Source organism: Myotis nattereri (assembly GCF_964212035.1).
Source record: "Myotis nattereri genome assembly, chromosome: 13".
Classification (NCBI taxonomy): Eukaryota; Metazoa; Chordata; class Mammalia; order Chiroptera; family Vespertilionidae; genus Myotis; species Myotis nattereri.
Window position 1 is genome coordinate 17,898,907 of NC_138088.1, and position 23,605 is coordinate 17,922,511.

General features: G+C 36.2%; 1 protein-coding gene across 1 annotated transcript in view; it reads right to left on the minus strand.

Moving 5' to 3' along the window:
* MCU (mitochondrial calcium uniporter) overlaps nucleotides 1–23,605 on the minus strand; it is a 179,706-nt gene that overhangs the window by 31,696 nt on the left and 124,405 nt on the right. The window contains exon 2 of the mRNA XM_081105257.1: nucleotides 8,434–8,500. Coding sequence (XP_080961383.1) covers nucleotides 8,434–8,500 — 67 coding nt within the window. The remainder of the gene's footprint in view (nucleotides 1–8,433; nucleotides 8,501–23,605) is intronic.

The window sequence follows — 23,605 nt, forward strand, 5'->3', positions numbered from 1 at the left end:
ATGTGGTTACTTTAGGTCTCTGAGTTTGTAAGGCTGTCATGCAGGCCTCCCCTTAGCCAGGCAAGTTTAGTATATGGGCCCTTTTTTATCCACAAAACTAAGATATGATTATGAGGCCTAAATGATAAAAATTCCTCCCTTACCCCTATTTCCTAAAAACAAAGTTATAAATCATTTTTTAATATGTGCTATTATTAGTCCTATGTGAAGTTGTACAACGTATGTACCTTTTGTAATTCTGGTACTTTTAAAATCAGTTTATGAAAAGAATTTCTTATAAATGTCAACAAAGCATTTGTGTGAAGTAAATGGCCATTCCATCCCTTCCTTCTATCCATCTACTCATTCTACTGAGAATTAAAGATTTTATTTTGCTTTTGTAAAAATGAAACCCTGTACTAATATAGTGCTCTAGCCCCCCTTTTTTATAAGAATACTGCTTTTGATGGTGCTGTTGTGAAAGTAACTTCATTAAATTAGACCCCACTTTAACTTCTGGGTGGTGAAAAATACAATACAATCTGAAATAGTGACAGTGCAGTAGAACAATTATGGGTCTTGGAAACTCAGATTTGGTAGTACTCAAGTTCTACCATAGGAGACACGTTGAATCCCCAAGCACATTACTGATTACTGAATATAACTGTATCTCAGTTTCCTTTCCTATATTGCAGGGATTCTAATATTTCACAAGATTCAATGAGAATATATGAAATGCCTGCTATAATAGTTTCTCTTGCTTTTTCTAAAATCTAAAGTCTTAAAACCTAAAGACTAAAATCATATAACACATCCATGAGAAATTTTCCAATCATGCCTTTAAATTTCAAGGCAACAAAAATGATTTGTTCCACTGAAGGCAAAAAAGGTTGAGAGTATAAATTATGCAAACCAATTCTGTGTTCCTTAGTATTTTTGGACAATTTACCTCTTTGAGAATCTGATAAATGTATAGATTCTTCCCTTACCCCTATTTCCTAAAAATTTCAAATAATTTATACATAAAAGTTTTAGATATAATTTATTTTATTGCCTTGGAAATGGATTTCCTTCATAATGCCTGCTATGGACTGAACTGTGTTATAGTGTCCCCCCACCCCCCATTCATATGTTGAATTTCTAATTGCCAATGTGACTATCTGGAGATAGGGTCTGTAAGCGTATTTAAGATTAAATGAGGTCATAAAGATCGGGCCCTAATATGACAGGACTGGTTTTAGAAGAAGGGTAAGTGCTCTCCCCACTCCCCATTGTGAGAGGTGGCCACCTGCAAGCTGGGTATAGTGTTCTTACCAGAACCAACCATGCCGGCACCCTGATCTCAAGACCTCCAGCCTCCAGAACGGAGAGAAAATAAATTGTTGTTCTTTAAGCCACCCAGTCTATGGTATTTTGTTATGGCAGCCTGAGCAGACTACTATATTGCCATATTTTAAAAAATAAATGTTAGCAAAATCTGAAGCACTTTTCTTCTTTTTAAAACAAAATTAATGGCTATTTCCTGTTTTTTAAAGACATAAAATAAGACTACAATTAAAACAGAAAATAAACTTTAATTCTATATAAAATAACATTTCAATTACAAGACTGCTATATTGCTTAGCTTGAATAAGGAAGTCACATAATGGGCCCAGTTTTGGAATATGGTAACTTAAATGTCATCTTTGATATCTAAAAGGTTGTGCCTTTCTGTTTTGATGAAAAGAAGTTGTGAGAACTTTGAGACTATAAGTATGTGGTAAAACCTAATCACAGCTCCCATAGTTCACTTTGCCAATGATGCTAGTCTAGAGAACCTAAGAATTCTCTAATACTCATAGAATTGAATTCATATCACTACTTTGATGCAATATCAAAATGAAAAGATTACAAATTCAAGTTTCAGTTGTAAGGTTTCTGAGCAGAGATAATCTTTAAGAGCTATGACATTTTTAATTCCTGCAGAGAAACTGACAAGGCTTTCTATTTATGACCAGTCTACAGAGAAACTTCATCCAGCAGTTGGAAAATTTATATTGTTGTCTCTTTCTAATTACCCACTTCAGAGCTAGAGCTTGTTTAAAATAGTTCACAATTTTCCTACTCAATCAGTAATAACGACTGTAAGTTTTAAATTAGAAGACTATACTCATTCATAAAGCCCCAAATATCCCCAAATAAATCAAGCCATAATTAAATTTTCTTGTATTAAACTTTCTCCTCTTTTAAATAGAAAAACTCCTATCCAACATTTAATCAAGCAAAGAAAATAATTCTATTTTGATTCTTTTTCTTATAAAATTTTTTTTCTCATGATAGTGATTACTTCTGTGATAACAGGCAAGGCTTCTTTTGGGGCTATTGGAAGAGTCTTAAATGCCAGAATGTACCAATTGGTTGGGCGGGGGGGGGGGGGGGGGGGGGAGATGGGTGAAGCTCCTTTCTTCTCTGAGGCAATATACATATGCATGATACTCAGTGTGGAAGATGCATCATTTGTGTAGACAAAAAAAAGAAAAAAAAAGAAAAAAAAAGTAACAGGATCTTCCTCAGAGTCAAAAAACTTTTTTTCTGGTTGTTATTTTGGCAAAAAATTTTAACACAATTTCAAAGATGGTGATAGTCATTAATGTTAACAGCCTTTCTAATTTCCATAAGAGAATTCACATATTTAGGATTTTTCTTTAACTGTGAAAAGTTGCTTATTAACAGATAAAAACTAGGAACAAATTCATCAGAGCAATATCAATAGTTTCATCAAGTTGCATTGTGGAGGGAAATAGAATAGTTTCCAATTTCCTCAAAACTTATTTCAAAATATTGGGATAAATGTTGCAATCCTAGACTAGATGACATCATCTGATATTTGACATAAATTTGCTTCTATTCCAAGCTAAGCCAGTTCAAATACTGTCAACACATAAAGCTTAAAAGTCTTTCCAATTTCATGTGACTGTTTTTCTTGGCAATGATAGTCAATTATATAGAATCATTAAAAAAAAGCGGAGGGGGATATTTTGTGATGGAACAAGTTCAATTACATTCTGGTAGTTTCAAATTGAAACTTCTATTTCTAAAAAAAATGCAAACTGTAGAATACATTTCAAAAATGGAAAAATACAAGGTGTTTCAGTTGTGCCAACTTCATATTTAGGCTGGTGAGAATGCTGACCACATTAAAACACTGGAGCTTTGTGTTGCATCATTTTTGGAGTTTCATTTCTTTCTCTTTTTTTTAAAGCTGAAATGAAAGATAGTAGTGGAATATGTTTGTGCCTTCAATATGACGATGACAATAAATACAAAATTTACAACTGTGTACAAGAGTGTGACCATTAGTAACACAGCATGACTCAAAATCATCTTCTCTTTCTTCTAAAACAATTTCAAAAGTAACAGGAAACACTTTAGAAAATATAAAGAATTCTTACAAATCAATACTAAGACAATAGCAATTTTTTTGAATGGGCAAAAAATTTGGATACTTTACCAACAAAAATATTTGAAAGGTTAATAAAAACCTTAAAAGATGCTTATTAGTCATTCGTGAAATGTAAATTAGAACCACAAGGAAAACAACCCACTAGAATGCCTATGATCAAGAAGATCAACCATACCAAGTGTTGGGGAGGATATGGGGAAACTGGGACACTCATACATTGTTGGGAATGCAATGTGGTACAGCCACTTTGGAAAACAGTTTTATAATACACCAAAGAGTTAAGTATATACTTACCATATGACCCAGCCATTCCATTCCTAAGTATCTACCCAAGAGAAATGAAAACATATGTCCACACAAAGATTATAAGCGAATGTTGATAGCAACATTATAGCAAATAATTTAAATGTTTTTTTCTTTTGGTAAGTGAATAAACAAAATGTGGTATTTCCATGTACTCAGCAATATAAATAAAGAACTACAATACGTGCTACAATATGGAGAAAGCTCAAAGGCATTAACATGTAAAAGAAGCTAGATGCAAAAGACTACATTTTGTATGAATCCATTTATATGACATTTTTAGAAAAGGTTTAACTATAGAGACAGAAAGTATATTAGTGGTTGCCTGGGACTTAAGGTGGGAGCAGGGATTGACTGCAAAACAGAAACAAAGGAACTTTTAGGGGTGAGGCACATCGTCTATAGCTGGATTCTTATGATGCTTACACAGTGATAGGTGACTTTTATGGTATGTAACATATATCTCAATAAAGCTTTTTAAAAACTGTAACGGGACAAAAACCAAAGGAAAAAACTGGGATAGGTATCTATTCCCCAAACTATTCATAGACCTTAGGTTAAGAATTTATAAGATCATTCATACTTGGGTTGATTAAATAGTTGATTGTTTATTATTAAACAGGAATTTCCAATAACCCTTCATTGCTAAAATTATTTGCCTTCAAAGATTTTTTTTAAAGAATTCTTATATTTTTTGTTAAATACAAAATAAACACAACTCTCTACCACAATTCAATACAGAACTAACTGAGTAGCATTACATTTCTGTATAGAGAAATGATGGCAGCTACAAGAAGCTATTCTTCCTTGCTCTTACTATAGCTTACCTTTGGCACTTTCTATGTAGCTAAGGTGAAGATATGTCCTGACTTACACTATTAAAAATTGTCAGGACAACTCTGGTTGTCCCTTTTCACTCTCAAAAGTGCCCTCGGTTGAATGATAAATTATACACTAACCCTGTATATAGAGGAATTACTCTCATTCTTTACTTTCATTAATAAGAAAGGACTAAAGCAGTGATTAGTCCTTCCTAATGCTGCGACCCTTTAATACAGTTCCTCATGTTGTGGTGACCCCCAACCATAAAATTATTATTATTTTTTAAAAATATATTTTATTGATTTTTTACAGAGAGGAAGGGAGAGAGATAGAGAGTTAGAAACATCGATGAGAGAGAAACATTGATCAGCTGCCTCCTGCACACCTACTGGGGATGTGCCTGCAACCAAGGTACATGTCCTTGGCCTGAATCGAACCTGGGACCTTTCAGTCCACAGGCCGACGCTCTATCCACTGAGCCAAACCGGTTAGGGCCATAAAATTATTTTCATTGCTACTTCATAACTGTAATTTTGCTACTGTTATGAATCGTAATGTAAATATCTGATATGCAGGATGTATTTAGGCGACCCCTGTGAAAGGGTCGTTAGACCCCCAAAAGGGGTCGCGACCCACAGGTTGAGAACAGCTGCCCTAAAGGCTAATCACATAAACATTTCACAGGGAGCCATTTTACAGTTGAGGATCTGGGGCATAGAGAAATTAAAATGAGAATTCCAAACCACATATTTTAGATTAGCGGTCTGTAACACTACCACAATCACCCTTTAAGGAAAAAGAGTTTCTGGTGGGTAAGTACTCTTACTGCAGGCTAAGTGCACTTTTCTCTTGGAGGTGGTAAATAATACTATCTCCATTTCACAGATAGGAAAAGACTTTAAAGAAGTTAATTACCTTTCCTAAGGTTACAAGGTGGTTAAATGGTGGAAGTGAGATGTAAACCCAGCTCTGTTTGACTCCAAAGCTCTTCTCTTACCTCTAAGCACAATCCTCCCCTGAAAGGGAACATGATTGTGGGTACAGGTATGTGCATGTGTACCTGTATGCAATGTGTCCAAAGAAGTTCTTGAGTTCAGGTCCATGAGACTAGGGATTCTATGAATTGGTTTAAGGTAGTCTGGTCACTAAGAAATTATATGTAAAATTTCCTATGTGTATGTATAAATTTTCTAGAGAAAGAATCTAGAGCCTACATCAGATCCTCAAAAATATTTATGGCACATACAAAAAATAAGAACCTTTTAGATTGCTTTGGGAGGAAGGTTAGACATTTAAGATAATTTTTATATTTTATATCAGCTATCATTGCCATAATAGAAGATTTGCCAAACAACATATTAATAAGCAATTACTAAGGGGCAGTAAATATTAGGTATATATACTAGGTATATAAATATCATAATTATATAATGTGGTATTTTAGATTTTGTACTTTTAAAACATTAGGGTCAAGCCCTCATTTGATAATAGAATTTGACCCAGCAGCCCTAGACAGTTTGGCTCAGTGGATAGAGCATTGGCCTGAGGACTGAAGGGTCTCGGGTTCGATTCCAGTCAAAGGCACATAACTAAGATGCAGGCTTAATCCCCTGGTCAGAGCATGTGTGGGAGGCAACAAATCCATGTCTCTCTCTCATATCAATGTTTCTCTCTGTCTCTCCCCCTCTCTTCCACTCTCTCTAAAAAAAAAAAAAAAAAAAAAAAAAAAATCAATGGAAAAATATCCTTGGGTGAGGATTAAGGACAAAAAAAAAAAAAAAGAAGACCCAGCAGTTACAACAAAGAGCAATGAATGATAGTAGAGCTGTTAATTACTGGTGGCTAAATGCTATTAAAGTCACTGTGTATTAATAGCAGAGTTTTTTCATATGCTATATTGACCTAAGGTAAAATTAAGAAGTACAAAATAAGAATGGTGTATAACTTGGTGGTAGTAAGAACACTGAGTTGCATTAAATCAAATACTTTTGTGCTTCTACTTCTTGACAGCTAACATGAGTTATTTTCTTATTGGTAGGAAATTTAGAAGTCATTCTTGTTAAAAATATGTATCCTTTTAGCTTTTGAAAAATATTACCTTCAACCCCTCATGCAACATACAGACAATCTACTAGTATTTATGTACTGGGATAACATGCAGTTTAACTGTACCATTGTTGTATTACTGAAATACTCCCATACAGATTGGTATATAGGATAATAATAGTAACTCCACTAAGTGGTAAAATTAATAATATATATTTCAATATAAATTCATTAGTTTAAGTTAATTGCCTCTGAATATCTTAACCATTGGCAGATGACTGTCACATTGTAGTGTAACTTAGTTCATATTGATTATACATAACTTATGGAATACATATTAATATATACTGACATATATAACAATGTCAGACAATATCATAAAACCTAGACAATTCTGAATGAAATGCTTTTAGTTCAGCAAAAGCTGAGAAGATTCAACATTATGAACAATATTTTACACATTGAGAGAAATCCTCTCTTTATTGAAACTATCTAATGCTATTACCCTGTAGTGGTAATGAAGGTAATAGGACCTGGGAGTGGTGCTGGCATAGATGTGGACAGCATCCATTTGGATGTTTAATGGGCCAAGACAGTGTGAGGATTAAGAGTGATAGCTATTCACTGTTTTGGAGGGGCTCAAGGAAGAAACGAAGTAGGTGGCATGGAGAGGTGGCATTATGGTCCACTGCCTTTTGGCCATGTGGGAAAAACTGGCCTCTACATACTGAGTTTTGACTGGGGTCAACATACCTACCTGTCCTCAGCTGTAACAAAGAGTTGAGTGCTGCTTTTTAATTTATGTACGGATATTACTTTGCCAGTTCTCGATGTTTCTAAGAGATAGGATAAAGAAAGCCAGATACTATTTTCCTGATTTTGACTCTGGCCTATTTTTCCTTTCAACCTTTTCATATTACAAATGAGTAATCACAAATGGATATTTCCTCCAAGTTTAGATAATTTAGCAAAAAATGAACACATATATTCAGATAACTAAACAACTTTGGGAGGGGGTTCTGAAAACACTGCAAATATCAATACTGATTAAATACAGGGGATCCTAGGAGTTTCATAGTTGATCTGGGTTTCTTCAGTTTCAGGTATCCTTACAAATTTGCAGGATACTCTTTCAATGGTTGCTCTACCTCAGAATTAATGCTTATAAGGTTGAAATTAGAGTTCTATCAAACTAAACTTTATACAGAGGAAATATATTTAACAGTCAACCCTAAGCAAATAATCTAAACTGTCAATGTACAATATTGGGTAAGAGAAATGACCAAGAGAGTAGTAAACATATCTCCTCTAAACAACCAAAACTTAGATCCTATTGCCAGTTTGTAGCATCATAGATATTTACAAAGGACCATATACAGTCCTCAAGCATCTGTTCATTCTTTTCCACATCAAAGAAGGGTATTACAGCTTTGAGTCTAATGGAAGAAAAAGACAAGGGAGGGGGGAGGTCTCAGACTTTCAGTTGCTTCCCGGTTGGCTCTGATACTGCAAAGGGGCTGGAGTTTTTTAGTATTATCCATATCTGAAGACCCAATGTTTAAGAAATACCAAAGATAGTGCTTCTGTGATCTTCACATTAACTATGTCCCCAGTTTAAAAGAAAAAAAGTAATATTCCCTATCTCTGAAAACTTAATGGGCCTATTAGTTTTTCTTACTGATTTCTCCTCTAAATTCATTAGATCCTCTTTCAAATTTAATTTCTCTTCTTTAGGACCCTCCTTATTTCTCTGACTCTAAGCAAATTTTAAGTAAAAGAGTATAGTTGACTTAAGGGGGACAAATACATTAGACATAAAAAATGGATTTGCCAAAACTCACCATCAGAGGGCACAACAGTACTGCAATAAGCAACACTCAAATTCTGCCAAGAAAGCCTCTGGTGCACCTAGAAAATACAAAGACACACCTACAGTCAGGACACATAACAAATGTTTTATGCATTTGTGTGTATATATAATAAATAACAGCATTTTGAGTACCTAAGTAATATGTATTCTTTGTAGAAAAGTTAAAAAATACAGATAAAAGAAAATAAAAATCTCTCAAACTCCCATCATCCTAATAGTAATGAACACTTTGGTTTGTTTTCAAGATTTTATACAAACACATTTACATACACATATAACACAAATTGTTTTTCATCTACTTTTAAAAACACATAATATTGGCTTTAAGTGCTACCAAGTATAAACTATACTTTCCTGCTTCTTCCTCTTGCTAATTTTTAGATCTGCATTTCTATTATGTTTTTTACCAGGAATCATCAGTTCTTAAGGAGTTATATCATGAATTTACTGTTGTTGGGTAAACATTTGATCTTTCTGTTCACTCCCCTTAAAAAAAAAAAGACTTGGTTAGGTAACTTCATTCCTGAATCCTTCATCACCACCATCTTTTGACTGCTAGAAGGAAAACAGTCACACCCATATCTGCCTTTACAACGTCCTCAAAGAGTGTCTCTGTGCATTTAAGTCTGAAATTTAGGTTCTCACATTAAACTAAGCTTCAGAAAGAGTAATGAACTTGTTTCTGACTTGCCATTTGCTTAATTTATCCCTTTGTACCTTTTATTTTCCCAGCTCCGTAAAGTATTAAAGAAGGAAGGGAGGCAGGAAGGCATTAACTGACTAAAAACCATGTATTACCGTAGAGCCAAATATTATATTCTACTCCACCAGCCCAAAGAAAAACCATTCAGGACTCTACAACAACACATGCCTTCACACAACTATAGCATATAACAGACTTTACATCCTTCATGTGAATATCCTACCTCCTCCCTCCTTCCAGCTTAAGAGAGCATACAGAAATGTGAGGTTGGTATTTATTTTAAAACTAGAGGCCCAGTGCATGAAATTCGTGCAAGGGGCTTGGCCCTCACAGTCCCAGCTACCTCAGTCCTCGCAGCCCCGGCTTCCTCTGGAAGGTTGTCCAGATGGTCGTTCTACTGTTAGGTCTAATTAGCATATTAGCTCTTTACTATATAGGACTAGAGGCCCGGTGGACAAAATTCGTGCATGGGTAGGGTCCCTAGGCCTGGCCGGAGATCAGGGATGATCTGTGGGGGCACCTGCCTTGGCCGACCTGGCACTGCCTGCTCGCCAGTCCCGCCCCTCACACTGCCACCAGCTGCCTCCTCTGCTTGGCTGGCCTGGGGCCTGTGGGCTGGGGGCAGCTCCTGAGTTGAGTGTCTGCCCCCTGGTGGTCAGTGCATGTCATAGTGACAAGTCGTTCCACCAGTTGTTCTGCTGTTTGGTCAATTTGCATATTAGGCTTTTATTATATAGGATGTAAAAATCATTTAAAATTTCTTGAGACTACTTCACAGTTGATCATAATACAATAATGTGTTTTGACACTGACACTGAGAACCTTTAAGTTAATATATATGGTGACTTTACTGTGGACTGTGACTTTCGGACTATTAAAAAAGTTTCAAAATATTTAGTTAAACTCAATCTTACTCAGAGGTCCAGGGATGCTCTGGTTAAAGACAGGTGTACTGGCAACCACTACAACCCCAACCACCTGCTTGAGACCCCTAAAGAAATTGAAAAAAATCCTTGGGCTCTATGAATTAGTTTGAAAACTAATGATGGCTCACAGCCAGTTGGCCTGGAGGTCAAATCCCTCCCAGTGTTACCTACAACAATCAAGGCTTAACTACAACAAGACGGTGCACAAAGACCACTAGGGGGTGCACCAAGAAAGCATAAGAAATGCGGAGACAAAGAAACAGGACAGAAATGGAGGAAGGCAAAATGCTGAATATAGAGCTCAAAACCACACTTTTAAGGTCTCTCAAGAACTGTCTAGAAGCCGCCAATAAATTTAGTAAGGCCCTCGAAAAGACTGGTGAGACCACCGATAAATTTAGTAAGGCCCTCGAAAAGACTGGTGAGACTGCCGATAAATATAGTGAGATCCTCAAGAAATCTAATGAGACCCTCGATGTTATGATAAAGAACCAACTAGAAATTAAGCATACACTGACTGAAATAAAGAATATCATACAGACTCCCAACAGCAGACCAGAGGAGCACAAGAATCAAGTTAAAGATTTGAAATGCGAAGAAGCAAAAAAACACCCAACCGGAAAAGCAAAATGAAAAAAGAATCCGAAAATACAAAGACAGTGTAAGGAGCCTCTGGGACAGCTTCAAGCGTACCAACATCCAAATTATAGGGGTGCCAGAAGAAGAGAGAGAGCAAGATATTGAAAACCTATTTGAAGAAATAATGACAGAAAACTTCCCCCACCTGGTGAAAGAAATAGACTTACAAGTCCAGGAAGCGCAGAGAACCCCAAACAAAAGGAATCCAAAGAGGACCACACCAAGACACATCATAATTAAAATGCCAAGAGCAAAAGATAAAGAGAGAATCTTAAAAGCAGCAAGAGAAAGAAACTCAGTTACCTACAAGGGAATACCCATACGACTGTCAGCGGATTTCTCAACAGAAACTTTGCAGGCCAGAAGGGAGTGGCAAGAAATATTCAAAGTGATGAATACCAAGAACCTACAACCAAGATTACTTTATCCAGCAAAGCTATCATTCAGAATTGAAGGTCAGATAAAGAGCTTCACAGATAAGGAAAAGCTAAAGGAGTTCATCACTACCAAACCAGTATTATATGAAATGCTGAAAGGTATCCTTTAAGAAGAGGAAGAAGAAGGTAAAGATACAAATTATGAACAACAAATACGCATCTATCAACAAGTGAATCTAAAAATCAAGTGAATAAATAATCTGATGAACAGAAAAAATAAAAGAAAACTAATGATGGAAGACAAAGGAAGGTGAGTCCTACTCCTTATTCTACAAATGAGAAAGGTGATACTCACAGAAGGAAAATAACTTACTAAGAGTCATATATCAGAATCAGGATTAGAATCCAGGTCTCAATACTGCTAATCATCTCTTTACACATTCAGGGCCCTGGTCTGGTCCTCTCTGTGTGTCAGTTTGCTCAAGGATAGCATTAGGGGGCAAGGATATAGTATTTCCTAGCAATATTAATTTATTTAAAACTAGTGGCTTGGTGCAGGAATTCGTGCACATTGAAAGGAAATTAATTAGAAGAAATATTTTAATATCACTATTCGCCCTTTCTCTATAATAGAAGTGTCAACGAAATTCACGATCAACAATGACAGATGGAAACACACGCATGCGATTGGCGCCAGTGAGAGCTTTTATGTATTGTGCATGCGCGAGTCATGCTTTAAAGATATAGAACAGGACGGAAACTAAGATGGCGGCATAGATAAACACCGGGAAATAGTCGCCTCACACAACAATTGAAAAATATCCCAAAGGACGGAGCAAACATCATCCAGAACAACCAGAAGGCTGGCTGAGTGTAATTTCTACAATTAGAAGAAAAGAAAAGCACGCTGAGAGCCAGAGGAGCTGCGGAGGCTGAGTGCAGAGGTACGGCGGTGGCTCGCGCACGCGGAAAGGGGGTGGCACCTGAGGACGCGGCTGTCTTTTTGAATCACAAGCTCCCGACTGCTCTGAACTCCGGTTCTGGGAAGTCTCTGGGGACCCAGGACTCATACGGGGAGAGGCTGGTCTGTCAGGCGGCAGCGGGCGAACTTGAGGGCGGATTTCCCTCAGAGGTGCTTGCAGCCGTTACCGGGACACTGAGACGCGCGACTCCGGGCACGGAGAATCAGCCATTGCTTCTTTCTCCTCCCTTTTGACTCCCTGAGACCCCACCCCACCCAGGCTGCAGCAGAGGCTTTTGCATGTGAATGTACCTAACTACAGTCCAGCCAGGCAGACCCGGAACTTCCAAGAGAAGGCCCAAGGCCCCGCAGCGGCTTGCATTGCTTCACAGCTGAGCCTCTTCGTGGCCCGGCTGTGTGGCCTCAGGCAGGGGCTGAATTAGCACCTCCTTAGATCCAGGAGCCACTGTACCCAGTGGTCAGAGGGGGACCATTCTCCCACTTCAGACACAGCTGCTTCCCACAGCCAATTGGCCTGGAGGTCAATTCCTCCCAGTGATCCTACAACAACCAAGGCACCAAGAGTGCACCAAGAGTGTCCACCCCAGGTAACTGGGGAGGCTGAGCCACTGGGCCCTACAGGACACCTGGCGTGCAGGGCCACTCTATCAACACAGGGAAGCAGCCAAAATGCGGAGACAAAGAAACAGGTCACGATTGGCAGAAACGGAGGAGGGCAGACGACTGGATATAGAGTTCAAGGCCACGTTTATAAGGTTTGTCAAGAATTTTATGGAAACCGCTGATAAATTTAATGAATCCCTCAAGGAGTATAGTGAGACCATGGAGGACATGAAAAAGGACCAACTAGAAATTAAGCATACACTGACTGAAATAAAGAATAATTTACAGAGATCCAACAGCAGACAAGAGGATCCCAAGAATCAAGTCAAAGATTTGAAATACAAAGAAACAAAAAATACCCAACCGAAAAAGAAAAAAGAAAAGAGATTCAAAAAATATGAAGATAGTGTAAGGAACCTCTGGGACAACTTCAAGCGTACCAACATCAGAATTATAGGGGTACCAGAAGGAGAGAGAGGGCAAGATATTGAAAACCTTTTTGAAGAAATAATGACAGAAAACTTCCCCACCTGGTGAAAGAAATGGACTTACAAGTCCAGGAAGCGCAGAGAACCCCAAACAAAAGGAATCCAAAGAGGACCACACCAAGACACATCATAATTAAAATGCCAAGAGCAAAAGATAAAGAGAGAATCTTAAAAGCAGCAAGAGAAAGACAGTCAGTTACCTACAAGGGAGTACCCATCCGACTGTCAGCTGATTTCTCAACAGAAACCATGCAGGCCAGAAGAGAGTGGCAAGAAATATTCAAAGAGATGAATAGCAAGAACCTACAACCAAGATTACTTTATCCAGCAAAGCTATCATTCAGAATGGAAGGTCAGATAAAGAGCTTCACGGATAAGAAAAAGCTAAAGGAGTTCATCATCACCAAACCAGCATTATATGAAATGCTGAAAGGTATTCTTTAAGAAGAGGAAGAAGAAAAAGGAACTCTTACCATTTGCCACAGCATCAATGGAATTGGAGAGCGGATAAATACCACAAGACCTCACTTATTTGTGGAATATAATGAACAACATAAACTGATGAACAAGGACTGATCCAGAGACGGAGAGGCTTTGATTGGACTGTCGGGCCTTGGAGGGAAGGTAGGGGAGGGTGGAGGCAAGGGGGAAAGATCAAGCAAAGGACTTATATGCAAGCATATAGGCCTAACCAATGGACACGGACAACGGGGGGGTGAGGGGATGAGCAGGGGGGGGGGGTGTAGAGGGTACACATATGTAATATCTTAATCAATAAAAAATATTAAAAAAAAAGATATAGAGCAAACTTGCTTAATTAGACCTGCTTTCTGATTTAGCTAAACTTTTTCCAGCCCCGTGAAGCACCCCAATTTCTCTTTCAGGTAATTGTCAACAACACAGCAGTAAATATCAACACGAAGCAGATTGTTATTGTAGATCATGCAGGTAGAAAAAAGGGTAAAATATTTAACTGCAGCAGAGTTTGACTATATTTTGCACAGTGAGAAAACCTGAAGTTTTTTCAAGGTCCACCATTTCTTACTTCTTTTCAGTCGGGTCAAGTTTCTAAGCTTTCTAAATCTCTGTTTTCCGGCTAATGAAAAGAAATAGGATTCCACCGAGTCTCCTATCTACCTACTCCAGGACTTCTGTGAGGATCAAATGAGATGAGGAACAGGAAAATGCTTCACAGACATTTGGTTAAAGTGTAAATGTTTCCACCTGGGTATAAAGCAAGTTGTGTGCCTGGGCTGAAGAAACTGCAAGGAGGCTAGTCGCTAGGGAGAGGAAGCCAGGGGTTGCTACGTGACATCATTACCCAGCGCTCACAGTGACCATTTCCGGACTGGCCATGGGGTCTCAGCAGCATCGGCTGTGATTTGGTGGGCTGTAGTTCCAGGGTGGTGGTGGGGCCTGTGTTCCACTTGGGGGAAGCCGAGTGTTGCTTTGTCGGCCAGGTCCGCACTGTTGTTTCTCTGTAAATGGCTAGTTTGCTTCACGGCAACTTCTGCATTGAGTGTTTGCCCCCTGGTGGTCAGTGTGCATCACAGCAACTGGTTGGACGGTGGGAAGGATACGTAGCATGTTAGCCTTTTGTATATATAGATGTTTATTTCTTTTGAATAAACAAGACAAGTACATGATATAGAATTCAAAAGTACAAAAACTAAGTAAAAAATTACATCTTTTAGCCTAGCTGGCAATGGTTCAGTGATTGAGCATTAACCTATGAACCAGGTCACAGTTTGATTACAGGTCAGGGCACATGCCTGAGTTGTGGGCTCAATCCCCAGTAGGGGGTATGCAGGAGGCAGCGTATCAATGATTCTCAGATCATTGATGTTTCTATCTCTCTCTCCCTCTCCCTTCCTCTCAGAAATCAATTAAAATTATCTATCTATCTATCTATCTATTTAAAAATTACATCTTTTACACTTAATATTGGCCTTCCTCCTATCCCTGTGGCCCAGCTACTTATTCTCCTCTATGAAGGTTAAATCTAGGTATCCTACCAAAGAAAGCTTTATATATATGTAACTTTGTGCATCTATGAATGTATTTGTGGAAGTTTTAAAAAATGCAACTGGTCGCATGCGGCAGTCCCATTACTCATCTGTTTGGTTCTTAACTCATTGGTTTTTAGTGAGTGAATGGAATTACATGGTATATCTTTACAAATGCCTACTGACAATCCTTTATTATTAAAATACATGATACTAGAGTGAATATCCTTGCAAATGGGCACAGATACTTGAGGATAAAATACTTCAAGAGAAAGTTCTAGGTTAAAGTTATGTGCACTTTAAATTTTGGAAGGTATTGCCAAAATGTTTTTCATGGAGGTTATATGCATTTTCATATCTACAAATTACACTCTTGTTCATTAAATGAGTACCTGGTTCCCAACACCCTTCTAAACAATGTATTATCAAATATCAAAACTTTTTATTTTGCAATGTCACAGGTGAGCAGTATTTCACCATTGTCATAATTTGCATTATTTTATATTAGAACCGAGGATTTGTATATATTTTTATCTCTCTAAGTGTTACTTGTATTTGCTTTCTTATGAACTGAGTATTTACATCCTTTGCCTTTTTTTTCCAATTTGATTCTTCATCTTTGAATCTTATTTTGTATAAGTTTTTTAAGATTAAGAAAATTTGACCTTTGTAAAAAAATGTTACAAAATTTTCCCATTTTTTATTTAGCTTTGTTAATGGTGTTTTTGTATGCACACAATTTTCATGTTTTAGAGTCAAATTTATCAATTTGTTCTCTAAGAGGCCAATGTCATATATCTTAGAGGCCTTTCCTACTTTGAGAATATTGTAAAATTCTCCCATGGTTTCTTCCAATTTTTCAGGTTTAAATATTTGATTCACTTGGAATTAATCTTAGTCAAAGTTAAAAAGTAGAAACCCAATCAATTTCCCTCTCATGATAACACAGTTGTCCCATTTATTGAATAATTTATTTACCCGCTAACTGTATTTGTAATGCTACCTTTATAACTTTCTAAATAAGTATATGAGTTTGGATCTTTTCTGAACTTCTATTCTAATAACCTGTCTTCTCCTGTTCTAGTAACCACATTCTTTTAACATTCTAGCTTTATAATATATTTTAATATTTGGTAGGCTGGGCTAATTTCCCCTTACCACTTTCCCTTAAGATTTTTCTGGCTATTCTTCCTTACTTTTTCCCCCTCTCTATCAGCGGTTCTCAACCTGTGGGTTGCGACCCCTTTGGGGGTCGAACGACCCTTTCACAGGGATCGCCTAAGACCATCAGAAAACACATATATAATTACATATTGTTTTTGTGATTAATCACTATGCTTTAATTATGTTCAATTTGTAACAATGAAATTGGGGTCACCACAACATGAGGAACTGTATTAAAGGGTCATGGCATTAGGAAGGTTGAGAACCACTGCTCTAGATAAACTTTAGAGTCAATTTATCGAGTTACACACACATTCACACACACACAGCCCTGTTAGGTTCGGAAGCAATATCGCACAGTGGTTAGAAGCACAGAATCTGTAATCATCATGCCTGAGTTCCTCCTATTCTGATTTAGTAACGTACTCTAACTGCAACCTTGAGCAAGCTTTTATGCAATTTCTTACTGAAAAATGGACAAAGAGTAACACTACCTTCTACCACATAAAGTCACTGGGAGGACTAAATGAGTAATGTGTATAAGGCATTTAGAACAATGCCTGGCATAGAGTTAAGTGTTCAATAAACGTTAGCTAGTTATCTGTTTTGTTTTGAAGTAGAGATCACATTAACTCCATGTTAATTTTCCCCCACATCAACACAGGGAAACTGAACACAGAATGTTATCTATGGTTTTGAGTCTTCTTACCCAAGAACCTTCTTACCTAAGCAGCCTTTCTATCTAAGTCTGTGTGTCCCTGAGAGACATATTAAGCTTTTCTCCATACATATTTTGCCTGTCCTTTTTCCTAATGCAATGCTTTTTGAACTGCTTTGTCCAATATTACAATCATGCATTTTTTGGTTGCATATGCAAGTTATGTCTTTGCCTGCTTTTAATTTTGTTACTTTTCTTGAGTTTCTTTGTTTTAGGAATGACTCTGAATGGTTTTCTTTGTGATCTAATCTCGGATTTATTTTTTAGGAAAGTTTAGCCTATTTATATTTATTAATATAACATTTAATCTCCTTTCAGTCATCATATTTTGTTATAAAATGTTTATGCTTTCTATTTTTATTGCTACTTTATCTTTTTAAAAAATATATTTTTTTTATTGATTTCAGAGAGAGAAAGAGAAAAGGAGGGAGAGATAGGAACATTTATGAGAGAGAAACATCAATGGGCTGCCTCCTGCACGCCCCACTCTGGGGATTGAGCTAGAAACCTGGGCATGAACCCTGATCAAGAACTGGAGGGGTGACCTCTTGGTGCATGGGACAACTCTCAACCAACTGAGCCACACTAGCCAGGCTGCAGCTTTATCATCTTTATTAAATGGCCAGTCCTTGCTTTGTTTTTAGTTATTCATGTATTTCTTCTGGTAATACGGGAAGATATACTTTTTTGTTAATAGTTATTTCAGAGTAAAAGTCTAAGTTCTTTTAACTGCCTTTAAGGTCCAATATTATCTCTCTGACTTCATTTCTTACCTCTCTCAATCACTCCGCTTTAGCTTCTCTTTCCTGCTTCTTGCGTGCCATGCACCAGCTACACTTTTGCAACAACCATTATGTCTGCTTAGAATACTGTTTCTCCAGATAACCATCAAGCTCCCTCACTTCCTTCAAATCTTTGCTCAAATTTCATTTTTCTATACTTTGCTAGTCTGGCCACTCAATTTATATGGCAATTCTATCAATTGGTCCCCCCCTTTATATATATAGTTTCTATTATGAGCAATGATGAACTTAATAGTTGTGCTTAATAGTTGTGTCTTTATCTTCTCCTCTACCATCCAATTTAGTTTACACATTATTTTTCTTCGTGTTTACCCACCTACCTAATCTATTAATCATCTATCACCTCCCTACCTCCTAATCTTTTTTACTGGGTTTACTGATTTTAAATATCTTTTGACAGCCTGTTATAAAACATGAGGTCTGTACCACTTTACATCATTTCTGTCCTTCATTCTTCCAATTTTTGTTAGTTATGACATTATTACATTGTCAATGTTTTAAACATTCATACTCTGCTCTGTAAAACATAATCTTCACATTTGTTTTACTCTTAATTTTATGAATACATGGACTCTGCTTACTACCTACACTTTAATTTCTCCTTTCATTTAGTTTCTCCTTTCATTTCTTCGTTGAGTAAACTTTATCCTATAGAACAGGGGTCCTCAAACTTTTTAAACAGGGGGCCAGTTCACTGTCCCTCAGACCATTGGAGGGCCGGACTATAGTTTAAAAAGAAACTATGAACAAATTCCTATGCACACTGCACATATTTATTTTGAAGTAGAAAAACAAAACGGGAACAAATACAATATTTGTATTTGCATGTGGCCCACGGGCCATAGTTTGAGGACCCCTGCTATAGAAGTAGGGCTCAGAAGAGCTAAATTAGCATTGGTATGTTAAAAATGTTTGTATTTGCCCTTATATTGATTGAACAAGTATTTGGACTGGTACAAAATTCCTAAATTAACTTTTCTTTGAAGATGTTGATGGTGAAATGTTACTGTTGAATGCTGCTTGGAGAAGCCTGAGGCTAGCCGCTTCTTTTGGAGAATTAAGCTCTCTTGGCTTTGTTGGCATCTGTAACCACAGATGTCAGCTCACCCAGTCTTCTCACACACCCATCTGACCTTCACTGGATCTGGCAGCCTTTCTTTATATATTGTGCTTTGGGATTGCAGAGATCTCTCTGGTTGTGCTGAAAATCAAGCTTGTATTTCTGTTTCTTATTCTCCTTCTTATAGTAAGGTGATTTCAAGAAAAGGGCCCTTTGCTGGGCCATTATTTCTTAAAGTAGTAATTTTTTTTAATATAGACACTTTCAAACATACACAGAAGAAAGAGCATACAGTATGATGAATTTCTTCCATGTACCCATCATCTCTGCTCTGTATTTATCAAAATTTTGTCAAACTTTATTCATCTATATCCACCCGATTGTCTCCCTACAGAATATCTTAAAAGAAATTCCAACCATCAAATTGCTTAACCAAAAAAATATTTCAGTATTCATCTACTAGGCCATTTTAAAACAGGGAGTCCCTGGTTCTCCATGATTTTACAAATTATCCTCAACAATAATAAAAGATGTTATTGTGGGGCACATAATTACAGAAATTATGTGCCCCAAGCATAATTGCTTATGAATATTGTTTGCTAGGTTGCTACAGAATATGGGTTAGCAGACCAGCCACCAGTTTTCGTAAATAAAGTTTTACTGGGAACCTAACCAAGTCCATTCATTTATTTACTACCTATAGTTCATTCACCTACTGTCACACTACAACAGAATTGAGTAGCTGTGTGGTTACAGGAGAGCCAAGTAGATGCAACAGAGACTGCATGGCCCACAGGCCTAAAATATTTACCATCTTGCCCTTTAAGAAAATGTTTGAGGTTGGTCAGCGTGGCTGAGTGGTTGAGCATCAACCTATGAACCAGGAGGTCATGGTTCGATTCCCGGTTAGGGCATATGCTTGGGTTGTAGGCTCAACCCCCAGTGTGGGGCTGACGAATGATTCTCTCCCATCATTGATGTTTTTATCTCTCTCCCTCTCCCCTTCACTCTGAAACCAATAAAAATGTATTTTAAAAAAAGAAAGAAAAGAAAATGTTTGATAACCTTTGCTGTAGAACCCTGCCTCTATAGTTATGAGGTAAATTGCTTTCCCAAAGTCCTTCCCAGTCACTTCTATAAAACACAACTTATATAAAGTGTTCACCAACACACAAATAGGTCCTCTGCTTTATTTAAACCTTCTAATACCTTTAGTCTAATAAGGCCAATAGAAACAAAAATGAATTTGCTCTTGCCTTTTTCTTTGAAATATGGCAGCAACAACAACAACAAAAAAGAAAAAAACACAAGAGAAATGTAAGTGCTCAAGGCTGAAGAGACATTGCTGTTCTAAATTATTCTACCACAACTATCCTAGATTGAATATATTTCATTGTTGAAATTGTATACTCAATAAATCTTAGCAAAACAGAAAGCTTTTAATAAATACTTGACTGATGCTAAAAATTTTCAAATATGTCAAGAAATTAAAAACATTCAGGCAATGGCATGTATTGTTCACATATTTAAATCTTATAGGCAGAGAACAAGATTAAAGTTAAGGAAGTAAAATTCAGAATGAGGAGAAATCATAAGAAAAAAAAGAAAATCTCTAGGTTCGATACTGCCAACACAGATCCTTGAAAAGGAAATACAAGTTTATACTTTTGGTATGAGACAGTCCACAACTTAGAGAAGTAACTTAAGAACTTCTAGGAAAAACAGGGTTTTGCAGTTAAATGAAAGTATAACTTCTGTCCTAGTATTACTATCATTCCCCTTACATTTTAACTCTGGGAGAAGAAAAAATACTAGTGTTATCAAGTTAGAGTTATACTATAAAACACTGTAAATTTATTTTCACAAGTCCTAAGATTCAAGCTAATAACAAAAATCAAACGTTAGTATTATAAAAAGACATTTCATGACCTCAGAACAAATTATTAAATTCAAGTCAAAACTTACTTTAAAATTCTTTATTTCTATCATAAATTGTACAACTTCCTCTACACTCACCTTTCATTGTTCAGAAGAGCAAACTCAGCAATATATTCCTGCCAGCAGCTTCAGAAAACTGTCAAGTATAAATAACTTGCCCATAACCCCAAAATATTCATAGACAGTTAGACATTAGACCAGAGTAGGGAAAATAAAAAAAAGACAGAAAGAATAAGGCAGTTCCTTATTAACCCAGCTCCCTTATTAGAGAAAATCTTGGGACCTAATTTCATAGCAAATAAATATTTATTAACTGTGTCACACTATGTCAAATAATACATATTAAAAATATCAAACAGCTTTAAGTGAAATAACTATATTTATATGTTTGTCTATGGCTAAAACCTTGTTAAAGATAGCTTCATTATACCATAAGTATACATATTTTAAATTACATCCCTCTGTGACATTTCCCTTAGTATAACATGAAATGCTTATGAGAATGGATCCTTTCAATATGTGTTCCAAAAGTTTCTTGTTAAAGTCCAGACGATCCATGTTTCAACAACTTTGCCAAACCTATCTCCAGAATCCAGTGCTTATAAGCATACTAGGATTAACAGTGTAACACTATTTCAGTTGGTATAAAACGGATTCAACAGTATGGTATTGTTTTGTCCATATCCTTGATATAATACAGTTGTTGAAGCATCACATGAGAAATAAATTTTCACTAGTTCGACTCTATCAATATCTTAAAATAAGTACTGTGGCTTCAAACCCTTGAGATCTGATATAAGGAGAAAACACTGTAGTTAAAAGACTTGGGCCCAGTTCCAATTTACAATCTTTAATTTCAACCCTGTCTCAGTTTCCCCATTTACTAAGTTAAAAACAACAGCAATGATAACATAATTGACTATGTCACAAGGCTGATATCATATAAGGATAAGTGACAATATAAATATGACATTTGACTGACTAAACATTCTACCAAAATGTAAGGTATCAGAAAACATAATTTCAAAACAAATCTTCAATTTACTTAAGGGACTGATGCTTATTGTAAAGAATTTAATAAGTATAATACATTTCAAAAGCCACAACTATTCCTAAACAAAGAAATATTATACAATATAAACTACTTATGATGTTAAAGGTAAAAACCTAAGGTTTTAAAATAATCATTTCAGATAGCACTACAAACATTTAAAGGGTTAGACTACATGCAGGACATATTTTATTCTCCTTTTAATAATTCACCAGGGAAACAAAGTTTCTGATACAGTTTAAGTGAAGGTGGTATTTATTACAGTTTAATATTAGAAGATTATTTTCAGCCCTGACCAGGTAGCTCAGTTGGTTAGAGCATCATTCCAGTATGTCAAGGTTGCAGGGTGGATCCCTGGTCAGGGCACATACAAGAATTAACCAATGAATGTGTAAATAAGTGGAACAACAAATGATGTTTCTCTCTTTCCCTTCCTCTAAGATCAATTAATAAATAATTTAAAAAGAAAATTATTCTCTCCTTGAATATTTTATTTAAAATTATCACTACATTTTATTAGAACATGGGCAACATTTTCCTCACTAGAATATATTGTTACTTTATAATGAAAATCATGATTCAGTCTATATACCTTCGGTATCTAAGAGAATTTCACATCTATAAAACAAAGCAATATGAAGGACTTTTTGTTGCATGTTTCAAAATCAGTTTTCTAATTAGAAGATCAAGTCAAACTTCCAAATTATCAATAAAGTTATTTAAAAATTAATACTTGCTCACCAAATTCACAGTACTTTGAAGATTAAGTAAGATAATGTATATAAAACATACAAAGCAAGAATTTAACATAAAATTCTTCACCACTGCTGATCTAGCAATAGATTAAAATAATCAGAGCACTCAAACCTTAACTGTAAGTTATGCTGCATATCATTCAACATATGATTTGGTAAAATGTCATTTTTATCCTAATAAATACAAACATTTGTCCACTTAACAGTATCAAGAAATTCTCTTTAAATTCTCACTAAAGCAAATTCTCTTACATTAGGTTTTGAAATCAATAACTAGATTCTAAGATTGCAAAGATTAGTGTTATTTCTAATATATCACTAGTTATAAAGTTAACTTAGTATAAATTAACTTGATTGATAAATAATGTTTCTATGTCAGATTTTGTTATTACCGCAAAATTACAACCTATGGGTTATATTGTGTAAGAACCAGAATCAAAATCTAAAGCTTCATTGTGTAGTTTAGACCCCTAGTTATCTGAGGCAACTCTACATCTACATGTGGAATATGTTTATACCCTGATGGTTGCTACATTTTCCTTAATGGACATACACAATTCTATTACTTGTATTCTGGATTGAGATTTACAGTTAAGTAGGACAATTATGTTAGAAATGCAGACAGCATGTTCATTTTGTTTTTAATTGGGTAAAATAACTTACAATAAATGAAAAGGAGCTCTGAAGCAAAACCAACTACTTTGCTGTTATTTTCTCTTTTTATGGTTTGTTCTTCTTGTGGTATAAGTCCATTACACTTACACAACACATGGGAGATTAGAGAGTGATTTTTATAACAGCTGTCACGTCCCTCTCATTACAGAAAAATGAAAAAGGCCTGTCGTTATTTATATTTATGAGTGGTAACTACATTCTTTTTCATTATTAGCTAAAGCTGGAACAAAACTGAAAATCACACAAGAACTACTT